At 38.6% G+C, this 13,209-nt stretch overlaps 1 protein-coding gene across 2 annotated transcripts in view; it reads left to right on the top strand.

The window, feature by feature from the left end:
• The window catches only part of TGFBR1 (transforming growth factor beta receptor 1), a 69,950-nt gene that overhangs the window by 37,694 nt on the left and 19,047 nt on the right, over positions 1–13,209 (top strand). For both annotated transcript variants that reach the window (XM_069576071.1, XM_069576070.1), the window contains exons 4-6: positions 3,282–3,512; positions 8,333–8,500; positions 11,392–11,548. In XM_069576071.1, the coding sequence (XP_069432172.1) occupies positions 3,282–3,512; positions 8,333–8,500; positions 11,392–11,548 (556 nt within the window). The remainder of the gene's footprint in view (positions 1–3,281; positions 3,513–8,332; positions 8,501–11,391; positions 11,549–13,209) is intronic.

Here is a 13,209-nt window from a genome sequence, read left to right as displayed (position 1 = left end):
TGCCTTGTGTACATCATTGAATTTGTTGTGAGATTCAAATGAAATGATACGTTTATGTGAAAGCATTTTAAGCACTTGGTAGATTGTAAAGTTATATCCAGATGACAAGTGTTATTCTTACTGAAAAGGTACTTGGGAAAAAAATCTGACATACAATTATGAATTTGCTGCATTTTTACGAAAAAGCTTAGTTTAAGGCCTCTTTCCCTCTGTGCTGAATGGCTTCCAGATTTTTCCAGACAGAAGCTATCTTCTGTTGAATGATAGCAGAAAAGTGCTTTTCCTCCTATTTATTATAAAGCCTGAATGCCACTTCATGAATGGAACTCATGCCTCTGAGTAAGTCAGATGTCTATGAATAATACCTTTTTAGTTCTTTCAGTCATTGAGGAAGAGGTAAAACAACATTTTACGTTATGAATTCAAATGTTTATTACTCAGTACCATATATGAGGAAGGGCCCTATCTCTCTCTTTCAAAGACTGTACTTTTTAACTTAGGAATTGTGGGAGCCAGCAGAGAGCTGGGTTCTGGTACCCGCCTCTAAACTTAAAGCTAACCTTTTCCCTGTTGCATGAATCTGAACGGCAGGTTGTGCATGTGCCTATTTTTAAGCGTATGCCTCTAAGCAGCCATCAGATTGAAAAGTGTGTGTGGACGTGCGCATGGGTGTCTCAGTTTTTGAGAATGTGAATCTCTTAGCCCAGTGTTTATTGTGTCTTGTTCATGCTTATGATCTCTTTAATGTATGCATATTGTTCTGGTCTTATTTCCATTGTTCACTGCATGTGAAGGTGCTTGGACCATGCATTTTTCCCTATTGTAGCTTCCTCTCAAGCAGTTCTAAAAGGTACAGAAGCAGAAAACATTGAGATCTAACTTAGGCCTGCTAATTTTTGTCTTTAAAAGAAAACTTTTTTTTTTTTTTTAATGCTCAGATACTCATGTGGGTTGTGGTAACCAAATACAGAAAATATGATAAATCTTGACTTTCCCTGATAGCCCAGTTGGTAAAGAATCTGCCTGCAATGCAGGAGACCCTGGTTCAATCCATGGGTTGGAAAAGATCCCCTGGAGAAGGAAAAGGCTACTCACTCCAGTATTCTGGCCTAGAGAATTTGCAGTCGGATACGACCCAGGGACTTTCACGCTTAACTTTGAATTCTAGTTCTCCATCTATCAGTGGTGAAGGGGAAGACAGACTTTTCCTTGTCCTCTTAGCCTTTCTTGACTGTACCATTTACAAGAGTCTTGAACGTGTCGGGCGTTTCCAGACTTCTCATTTGCTATTCCCTTTCTCTTTTATTTCTTGTCGTTCTAACTTCAAGATCAGCCTCCTGAAAGGAACCTTTTTTCCCTGTGTTTTTAATATTTATTTATTAATACATAAATAAATATAACCCTGGTGGCTCAGACGGTAAAGAATCTGCCTGCAATGAGGGAAACCTGGGTTTGATCCCTAGATCCTGGAGGAGGGCATGGCAACCCACTCCAGTATTCTTGCCTAAATAGTCTCCATGGACAGAGGAGCTACATTCCATGCGGGCTACAGTCCATGCAGTCGCAAAGAGTCAGACACGACTGAGCGACTAAGCACAGCGCATTTAGTTATGGCTGCACTGGGTCTTCACTGCTGCCAGCTGGTTTTCTCTAGTTGCAGCTAGTGGGGCTCCTCTTCATTGCAGTGGCATCTCTTACTGCAAGCACAGGCTCTAGGTGCATGGGCTTCAGTTGTTGTGGCGCATGGGCCTAGCTGCCTAGCAGCATCCGGAATCTTCCTGGACCAGCGGATCAAGCTTGTGTCTCCTGCATTGGCAGGCGGATTCTTAACTGCTGGACCACCAGTCAAGTCCCTGAAATGAACTCTTAGGTATACTTTACACCTTTTTAAGTATGTGGTGTGGCCCTGTTCAGAGGCTTTAGTGTCTGCTGTATGTACTGTCAGGATGTTAGTGTCTGCTGTAAACAACATAATTAGGAATTGGTTAGTCATAATGCAAATGAGCTCCTTCATTTAATTTCTACAGGTTTATTTTTAACTAGCAGTCTCCTTGTAAAAACAACTGTTTACAGTTAGACTGCTACTTTGCAGGAAGTGGCGGGGGGGCCGTGGATGGCTAGAGCAAGGGAAAGGAAAGACCTATTTGAGAAGCTTAAAGATGAAAAGAGACAAAGATTTAATGTTTGTATTTATAAGCATTTCACACTAGAAACCAAAGAGAGCAGATAATTTTATTTACCCTGTTGGGTTAATTTGATCTGTAGTAGGCAACTCAATATAGATTACATGTGACACGGATTTATGCATATTAGACTATATAAACAGTGTAGAACATGATGTACACTGATATTTTAATTGTCAGTGCCAGTATAATTTAAGGTGACAGTTCTTAGTCCATGAAATATTAAGTGAATTAGAATAGTAAAAAATACAGTGTTACTTAAATTTTATAGGTAGTTAAATACTTTTATATAAATGAAGTGTGGTAAAATATTGAAAACTCTGTATGTTATAATCAAGCAAGTTCATTTGGTGAGAAAACTGCCAAGATCTCATCACCAGGGTAAGTTACTTGGCATCATTCTTTAAGATATTAATGTAATGGAAGCCAGTTCCTAGCACATAAATTAGTAAATTGCTTGTCTGAGATGGTTTTTGTGGTCATTTTTAAAGTTAGACCAGAAGTCACTTCTCTTGTTTCTGGTGTTTACATATTTTTTCCCTCCCATTCTTAAAACTTACCAGACTCATCTTTCTGAAATAAGATTTTTAAATCATTTCTTCCCATTCATGGCCCCTTTTCTGCAATGTTTACCGGTTCCTCTTTCCCCTACAGCTCTTCACTGGTCACCTTGAGCTTGGCACTCAGTACTCCTCACATTCGGACGCAGCTTCCCTCCTGTTCTACTGTTTTACTATGCACGGCCCTGTTCTGCTTATCTAAGCTGGCTCCCTAAACATGTATCATCCATTTCCTTCCTTCTACTTTTGCTTGTATATTCCTCTGACCTAAACACCTTACCTTCTCTTCTTCTTTAGTCCTATCCCTTCTGTAAACCCAGTCTAAATTCAGCTTATCTTTTAAAGCCTACCTTGACTCTTAGGCAGGAGTTTCTGGATCCTTTTATTAGTTTCCTTTTTATCATGAATTACTGATTTCGCAAATTTACTCTGTATTTCCTCAGGGAGATTTTAAGTTTCTGGGTCATTCTTTAACACCTATCCTGGTTTAGAAACATACTAATATTTTGTATTGAATACTGTTTATTTTTATCCTTAGGTTTACCATTGCTTGTTCAGAGAACAATAGCGAGAACTATTGTGTTACAAGAAAGTATTGGCAAAGGTCGTTTTGGAGAAGTTTGGCGAGGAAAATGGAGAGGAGAAGAAGTTGCTGTTAAAATATTCTCCTCTAGAGAAGAACGTTCATGGTTCCGTGAAGCAGAGATTTATCAGACTGTCATGTTACGTCACGAAAACATCTTGGGATTTATAGCAGCGGACAACAAAGGTCAGTGACATTTGCTTCTCCTGAGTGTAACAAAATATATTTTAATTCCTTCAACAAATAAGACTATTAAACACTCATATGTGATGAGAAATGGATATTTGTCATATTGATTAGACCTATTAAGTAAAACAATACATTAGAAGCCTTTAGATACATGAACTTCTAAAAGATTTTCTTGATTCTTGACATGTTCCTAAACCTCTAATTACTTCATAAAGTAGAAAGAGCTATTTAAAAAAACAAAAAATGAAACTATATGCTTTTGTTAATTTGGTTCTGGGAAGTTAGATATTGAATATAGTCATAAGCTTAGTTGCCCAGAGTTCTGAGATAGACTAGAGCTCAGATATGTTTCCTTTTAATCTCCTCCTGACCATTAGGGCATTCTAGTATTTCCTAATGAGCTTATTTATAGGGAGAATAAAAATAACTTCTCAAGTGTATTCTGTGTTTAAATTTCTAGGGCTAAATAGATTAGTCTTTTAAGTAAACTCACTTAGAGAAATGGTTTCTCTAAAACCACCTAGATCTTGGTAACCATGTGGATGAACCCTTTCTTGCCTGTGGTACACAGGTGATTGAGGCCAGGGGTCAGAAGCAAGTGAGGAAGCCATGTGCATAGACAGTCAGGATGAGCGGTGACTGAAAAGTCACTTCAGACTGTACTTACTTTTTGGCTTCAGTTGTTATAGCAGTGCCCACAATCCCACCTTTATAGCTTTTGTCAGAGACTTGTATTAAACTCAACTCTCATCATACTTGCTTTGAATCAGATTTATTCCCCAGCATTGCTATTTGTTTTTTTGGAAAAATGCTTTCATTCTTTTTTAAAGGCCATAACCACAGTCATATTTTTACTCTTTTCCCTTCCCATTTTCTTCAACAATATTTATTTCGTCAGAATGTTAATAGTGTTTAACCTTAGTTGATGTTCATGGGTGATTTTGATTTTTCTTGTGGTTTCTCTGTATTTTCAAATTTATTTACAATGAACATTACTTGCTTTTTTAAACTTTTATTTATAGAAAATTTCCAGTATACACAGAAGTCAAGAATAGGATAGTGGATTCCCATTACCCAGCTTCAAAAATTACCAGCTCATTGCAAATCATACTTGAGTTCTGATTCCATCTACTCTGCTCCTTTGAATTATTTGAAGCTAATCCCAGCAATACACCTTTTCACTATTAATATTTCAGTTTGCATCTTTAGATTATAGGGAATCTTTTTTATGAAACATAACCATACTACCATTATCAATTTAAAGGATGCCATCAAATATCTAGTCCGTTTCATATTTCTGCAATTGTCTACTTATTGGTTATTCACTTTAGGATCCACTGCATTTGGTTGATATTTATCTTAAATCCTTTAAAAACACTAGGGTTTTAAAAAACACTAACAAACAGTAGGGTGCCCCCCTGCCCTTTTTTTCCTTCTTGCAGTTTATTTGTTAAAGAAACTGGATTGTTTCTCATATAGAGCTTATCATATTCTAGATTTGCTAATTGAATTCGTACAGTATCTCTGAACTTGCTCCTTGTATAATCTGAAAACTGGTAGTTAAAATTAGAAACTGAATCTGATTATTTTATTGGTTTTCTGACTGAAAATATTATATACTTTTTACATATTGTATTCTTTCTATTGCACCTCATCAGGAGGCATATATAATGTGATTATCTACTTTTTGTGACCTAGGGGTGATGATGGATATAAGCAGCTGTTACCAATAGATACTACCAAATTGGTAGTATTTAAAAATAAAACAAATAAAACTAGTACTTATAGTCTTACCAAGTCCTTAGTTTTCATTTTCTTCTTTCTTAGACAAGATTTTTCTTCTTCCCCAATGCTTTAAAACAGTCTTTATTATTAATATATTCTGTGACTATGGAGGTTTTTAAAGTTTTTTTATTGAGGGATAATTGCTTTACAGAATTTTGTTTTCTGTCAAACCTCAACATGAATCAGTCACAGGTATACATATACCCCCTCCCTTTTGAACCTCCCTCCCCATCCCACCCTTCTAGATTGATACAGAGCCGTTTGCGTTTCCTGAGCCATACAGCAAATTCCCACTGGCTATCTATTTTACATATGGTAATAAAAGTTTTCATGTTACTCTTTCCATACATCTCACCCTCTCCTTCCCTCTCCCCACGTCCATAAGTCTATTCTGTTTCTCAACTGTTGCCCTATAAATAAATTCTTCAGTACCATTTTCTAGATTCTGTATATATGCATTAGAATATGATCTTTTCTCTGACTCACTTCACTCTGTATAATAGGTTTTAGGTTTATCCACCTCATCAGAACGGACTCAAATGCATTCCTTTTTATGGCTGAGTAATATTCCATCGTGTATATGTGCCACAGCTTCTTTACCCATTCATCTGCTGATGGACGTCTAGGTTGCTTCCATGTTCTAGCTATTGTAAATAGTGCTGCAGTGAACAATGGGATTCATGTGTCTTTCAGTTTTGGTTTCCTCAGCATATATGCCTAGGAGTGGGATTGCTGGGTCGTATGGTGGTTTTATTCTTAGTTTTTTAAGGAATCCCCATACCGTCTTCCATAGTGCCTGTATCAATTTACATTCCCACCAACAGTGCAAGAGCGTTCCCTTTTCTCCACACCCTCTCCAGCATTTACTGTTTGTAGACTTTTTGATGATGGCCATTCTGACTGGTGTGAGGTGATACCTCATTGTAGTTTTGATTTGCATTTCTCTAATAATGAGTGATGTTGAGCATCTTTTCACGTTTGTTAGCCATCTGTATGTCTTCTTTGGAGAAATGTCTGTTTAGGTCTTTTTCCCACTTTCTGATTGATTAGGTGAGTTTATTTCTTAATAGGTGCTTTTGTTTTCTGAAACCCTTCTTAACTCATATGAAGGCTCTAATTCTACAAACAGTAATTTCTCCCTCAAAGAAGTCACCCACATTTTTGGTTTCAAATTCAGTGGTGGCAGTGACTTTAAAAACTGCAGTTTGAGGCTCTTAGCAGGCCCAGCGCGTCTTTCGCTCGAGCAGCAGCCAAGCTGGTGCTGTCACCTAGTGGTCACTGTGGGAACTGGTGACCCTGCCGGCTCGTCCTACTCTCTCTTCTCTGTCAGGGTCAGTGGACTCTGCCTGGAATCTAGATCTGCCCCTCCCCCACCACCTTCCCCTCCAGCCCGCTATTCCCTTTTCCTTTGTTTTCCTCCTAATTTAGTTAATTCCAACTCAGACAACCCTTTATGTGGGCATAGCCTCTAGTATATCCTTCCACCTCTCTTGTCAATTACCTTAGAAAATCTCCCAGTCTTCCATCTTCCTGTGTTCCGAATTTATTTCTTGTTATTTGTGAACCTTCCAGAATTCAGCTATGGTTAATCATGCAGATGTACTTAGTGATATACCTGTATCAAGGAAAAGGAAAGGTACAAGTCTGAACAGAATCAGTTTATAAAGTTTATGAATGAATTTATCAGAACTAGTATCATGAATATCTAAATCCTTTCAAAAATACTCAGCAACCTCCTCCAGAATTTTCTGAAAACATTTCATTCTTTAATTTCTTCTAATCAGAGTTGCTTTCTTTCAAGTAACAACTTTCAAAATAAAATGTTTTATGTCACTTTGAGTTTCTTTCATTTTACAACAGGGAAGGAAATAGCACATTTTAGTTCTTGTGTGCCATGCTAAATGCTTTTTAAAAACTTGTTATCTTATTTTTAAAATCTTCTTTGTGGTCTTGAAAAGTTAAGGTATTCTTGTAGTGTAAAAGAGGAAACAAAGGCTCACTGGTTAAGAAGTTTCTTAACCAGTCTAAGGTCACGTAGTTAGTAACAGCCAGGCCCTGGATTCCAACCTGGGTCAGAATGACTCCAAGTAAAGCATCTTTTACTGAAATGCCCTGCCTCCTAGTATTGTTGCAATACTGCTTTGCTATCATGATTTTGTGAAATATATGGTTCTCCAGCTACTTCTAGGTTAAATGGACTTTTGTGGACCAGCCTAGCCTAGAAGCCCAGCCAGAACCTTTACCATGGTTCCTGAGGGAAAATACATTTTCATTTCACATATTGGTTTACAGTTAATAGAACTTTTGAAAAAAGGCACATTCTTAGCTAGTGAGGTTTAAAACTACCTTGTGTCAAATTAAATTCAGTCCCAGCCTTTTCCCCTCCTGACATTTTTAGTTCCTATCTTAGCTTCCCCATGTGTCAGTGATACTACTGTTTATATATTTTTCTAAGCTGTAAACCTTGGAATTGTAATAATCTTACTTGGCTTCCTGTTGAACTATATACACAATTTGTCATTAAAGCTTGCATTTCTCATTTAAGGTCACGCTTGGTTTGTCCCATAATATTCCATTCCCACTGTGGCTATGCTAGGTTCCAGGTATTTCTCTTCTTCCTCCTCCCTTGTTTCTCTCCCAGCTTCCAGGAACAATCACTGAGCACCTCACCTGGACCAGGCATTGTTCTGTGTATTAAACAGTCCCATCCCTGCTACTGTTTGTGTGGACGCGAGATCACCGTCTTTACACTGTGATTCTTTGTCTCTTGAATGGACTAGTTGTCTTTGTCTCAATTTCAAGGATAGGGGACTTAATTAAAGGATATAAACATAAACGTATAAGAAAACTGAAAATAAATGAAAATATATGAACAAGAAAAACAAGCAAATATGAAAGAAATCTATACAAATGTACGGTACCAACGTGTTGCAGTTGTGTGATTCAGGACTGAGTAAAAAGTGATAATGTTTGAACAGATAAATCATAAATGTTCTATAGCCTATCTGAAATATTGTTTTTCTACTTGGCAGACAATGGCACATGGACTCAGCTCTGGTTGGTGTCAGATTATCATGAGCACGGATCCCTTTTTGATTATTTGAACAGATACACAGTTACTGTGGAAGGAATGATAAAACTTGCTCTGTCCACAGCAAGTGGACTTGCCCATCTTCACATGGAGATAGTTGGTACCCAAGGTAACTCAAAGCAGTCCTGTTATTTAAGCTGTAAATTCCTGTGGGTCTAATGTCTATTCAGAAAATTTTTGCAAGAAGTCAGCCGAAGTGGAAATGTTTAAAATGAGTTTTTATATGAGAATATTTTAACTTTCTGTTGAAAAATCTAACATAGAGTTAGGAATCTAGGAATTTGATTAGAGATTCTCTAGTTGTTATAACAATACTGATATTTTGGTAAGTTCTTAAAAGTAGTGTTTAGTCTTGTGATTTTGAGGATCTTGATTTTGGCATTTATGTATAGTACCAAATGAAATGTGAAGATGCTCTGTAAACATCCAACATGCTACATAAATGTTATCTGACCATCTGATAATTGTGTTTGATCCTAGGATAAGGAGATTGCACGAGTTAGTATTGTGCTATATAAGATATCAGATGCCAGTGTAGTCTCTGCTCTAATGATTATCCACTTGCTAACCCCATTACCAGCTTTACTATATACGTCACACATGCTGTTTTGGTAGTTCAGTCAGCCCCATCTTTGCAAAATCAATTGTTGATTATAATAGCTTTATTGAGTTATAATTCATACTATGTCACATACAATAAACTGGAAAATTCGGAAAAAGATGGGAATACCAGACCACCTTACCTATCTCCCTAGAAACCTGTATGCAGATCAAGAAGCAATAGTTAGAACTGGACATGAAACAAAATAGACTTCAAAAACAACAGGTTCAAAATTGGGAAAGGAGTACAGCAAGGCTGTATATTGTCACCCTGCTTATTTATATGCAGAATACATCATGTGAGATACCAGGCTGGGTGAATCACAGCTGGAATCAAGACTGCTAGAAGAAATATCAACAACCTCAGAATGATGGTAATGACAGAAAGTGAAGAGTAACTGAAGAGCCTCTTGATGAAGGTGAAAGACGAGGGTGAAAAAGCTGGCTTAAAAGTCAACATTCAAAAACAGAAGATCATGGCATCCAGTTACATCACTTTATGACAAATAGAAAGGGAAAAAGTGAAAGCAGTGACAGATTTTCTTTTCTTGGGCTCCAAAATCACTGTGGACGGTGACTGCAGCCATGAAATTAAGACACTTGCTCCTTAGAAGGAAAGCTATGACAGACCTAGATAGCGTATTAAAAAGCAGAGACGTCACTCTGCGAGAGAGGTCTGTGTAGTCAAAGCTGTGTTTTCCAGTAGTCATGTATGAATATGAGAGCTGGACCATAAAGAAGGCTGAGCGCCAAAGAATTGATGGTTTCAATCTGTGGCGCTGGAGAAGACTCTTGAGAATTCCTAGGACTGCAAGGAGATCAAACCAGTCAGTCCTAAAAGAAAACCCAGAATATTCATTGGAAGGACTGATGCTGAAGCTCCAATACTTTGGCCACCTGGCACAAAGAGCCAACTCATTGCGAAAGACCCTGGTGCTGGGAAAAATAGAAGGCAAAAGGGAAAGGGGGTGGCAGGGGATGAGATGGTTAGACAGCATCACCAACTCAATGGACATGAGTTTGAGCAAACTCCAGGAGACAGTGAAGGATAGGGGAGCCTGGCCTGCTCCAGTCCATAGGGTCGTAAAGAGTCAGATATGACTTGGTGACTGAACAACAACAAATTGAGTTGTAATTCACATACTATACAATTTACCCATTTGGTGTACAAATCAGTGGTTTTTAGTATAATCAGTTTTGTATAGCTATCACCACATTTTAAGAACATTTAAGAACATTTTCATCACCTCAAAAGAACCTTGTAGTTCTCAGCAGTCACTCTCCATTTCGCTCTAGGCAACCTCTGATTTATTTTCCATATATTGTTCAGTCACTAAGTTGTATCTGACTCTTTATGACCATCTATAGATTTGCTTATTCTGGACATAGCATATGGAATCATACAATATATATCTTTTATGACTAGCTGCTTTCTCTTAGTATAGGTTTCAAGGTTTAATAATGCAGCATTATCAGAAATTCATTCCCTTTTATGTCCAAGCAATATTTCATTATATGGATTTAGCACATTTTGGGTATCCGTTCATCAGTGATGGACATTTGTTTCCACTTTGGGTTATTATGAATAATGCTGCTATGAACATTGATGTACAAGTTTTAATGTGGATACATTTCCATTATCTTGGGTATATGCCTAGAGATGAAGTTACTGGATCAGACAGTAACTAATGATTTGTGAAACTTGCCATACTTTTTTTTCCTAAGAGCCTGTACTATTTTATTGTACATTCCCACCAGCAGCCTCTGAGGGTTCCAAGTTTTACACACTATAATTATTTTATAATAGCACTTTTTCTAGTAGTTAGTATTAAAGGCTGCAGTCCATGGGGTCGCTAAGAGTCTTCCCTTTTGCTTTTTACTTTCATGCATTGGGGAACGAAATGGCAACCCACTCCAGTGTTCTTGCCTGGAGAATCCCAGGGACGGCAGAGCCTGGTGGGCTGCCGTCTATCGGGTTGCACAGAGTCGGACACGACTGAAGCGACTTAGCAGCAGCAGCAGTATTAAAGGCATTATACATTTAATGAATATATTCCAGTTGATAGGCAAAAGAGGTGATCTAGATTTTTGGTTCTTGGATTGGAATATGAGTACCTAGGAGTCCTATAAAAAAAGATTCATAGGGTATCAACAAACTAGTATCTTTAACCTCCTGGTTTTTGAGTGTTAGACTTATATTTTTTTAACATCATCTGTTTTCTTTGAAATGTAATTTCATCAACTTTTTGTGCACTGATTCATGTAAGTTGGTTTAGTAAGGGCCCAGGTATTGCAGTGATGGGGATAAAATGCTTTTGACACTGGGATGGGAGGACCTAGGTGAGATTTGTGATTGGTATTACCCTTTAAGCAACCATGTTTAACTTTCTTTTTCTTTAGGAAAACCAGCCATAGCTCATAGGGATTTGAAATCAAAGAATATCTTGGTAAAGAAGAATGGAACTTGCTGTATTGCAGACTTAGGACTGGCAGTAAGGCATGATTCGGCCACAGATACAATTGACATTGCTCCAAACCACAGAGTGGGAACAAAAAGGTATACTTCTCAGAGAGTGAACACAGTTATTTTTATGTTCTGAAGTTGACTTCTTTTCCTTCTCATTTCTAGATACCTAACTTTTATGAAACTCAACCTTGTTCTTTATTAGATTGCTCACAGGTAGAAGATCTCATGGTCTTGCCTGCTCTGAAATCATGGTTGCTGCTAAGTCGCTTCATTCGTGTCCGACTCTGTGCGACCCCATAGACGGCAGCCCACCAGGCTCCCCCGTCCCTGGGATTCCCCAGGCAAAAACACTGGAATGGGTTGCCATTTTCTTCTCCAATGCATGAAAGTGAAAAGGGAAAGTGAAGTTGCTCAGTCGTGTCCGACTCTTCATGACCCCATGGACTGCAGCCTACCAGGCTCCTCAGCCCATGGGATTTTCCAGGCAAGAGTACTGGAGTGGGTTTTAGCTAACTTACAAAGGTTACTGCTGATGAAAGGTAGCCTTTCCAGAAAACACTACCATTAGTTATGTTATCATAAGAGTAGTTAATATTAATGGGGTACCTACTGTGTACCAGTCATTTTAATGTGTCTCATGTATATTACATCATTTAATGTTCTCTTCAAATGTTGTGCTGTAGTTAGCCCAACTGTTCTTATATTTTTATTTCCTGAAAACATAGCTTTCTCTCTTCAAACTTTCACATGTGCTATATCCTAGAGCAGCAGTCCCCACCCTTTTTGGCACCCGGGATTCATTGTTTTGAAGATAATTTTTCCAAGGACTAGAGGTGGGGAAGATGGTTTCAGGGTGATTCAAGCACATTACATTCATTGTGCACTTTATTTTTAATCTAACGCTGCCACTGATCTGACAGGAGGTACAACAGCTTGTGGGCCTGACCTCTCTCCTAGAGCATAATTCCCCCTCCAGTTTCCTTAACGTGTTATTCAGTCTTCCTTTCTCAGAGAAGTCTTTTTCTGGACTGTTAGGTGTCCTTGTCAGACACCCTCATTGCATGCTAAATCTGGACCACTTAGCACATTATAACTGTTCACTTATCTGTATATTCCACTGGATCGTAAGCTGCTTGAGAGAAGCCTTGTATTCCCAGCATCTGTCACAGTGCCTAGAACATAGTAGGTCCTCAATAAGTATTTGTTGAATCTATGAGTACTCCCCTGGTAGCTCAGTCAGTAAACAATCTGCCTACTATGTAGGAGGCCCAGGTTCTGTTCTTGGGTCAGGAAGATCCTCTGGAGAAGGGAATGGCAACCCACTCCAGAATTCTTGCCTGGAAAATCCCACGGACAGAGGAGCCTGGTGGGCTACAGTCCATGGGGTCACAAAGAGTCGGACACAACTGTGTGACTAACACACACACGAGTACTCAAAGAACCTAAGTAGGTAAGTATCACTACCCTCAATTCACAGATGAGGAAACCACCCTGTGAAGGTTCATGTGGCCAGCCAGCCTCATGGATGGTAAGCTGAAGAGCTGAGACTTGAACCTGGGCCTTTCTGACCCAAAAGGCTTTGCTTTGTGTATAACGGCATTTTGCCGCCACATACCTTCAAACTGCTACACTGGACTTGAATAGAGCTGAGCTTTATTCAATCTCAGCTGTGTTTATGGTTTCAGTGGGGACTCTCAAATCTCTTGACAGGGTTCCAGGCAGTGGCTGCTGCAGGTCTTTGTGAGTCCTAA

Source organism: Ovis canadensis, chromosome 2, assembly GCF_042477335.2.
Source record: "Ovis canadensis isolate MfBH-ARS-UI-01 breed Bighorn chromosome 2, ARS-UI_OviCan_v2, whole genome shotgun sequence".
Lineage (NCBI taxonomy): Eukaryota > Metazoa > Chordata > Mammalia > Artiodactyla > Bovidae > Ovis > Ovis canadensis.
The sequence above is the reverse complement of the archived record's forward strand: the minus strand, read 5'-3'. Positions and strand labels throughout refer to the sequence as shown.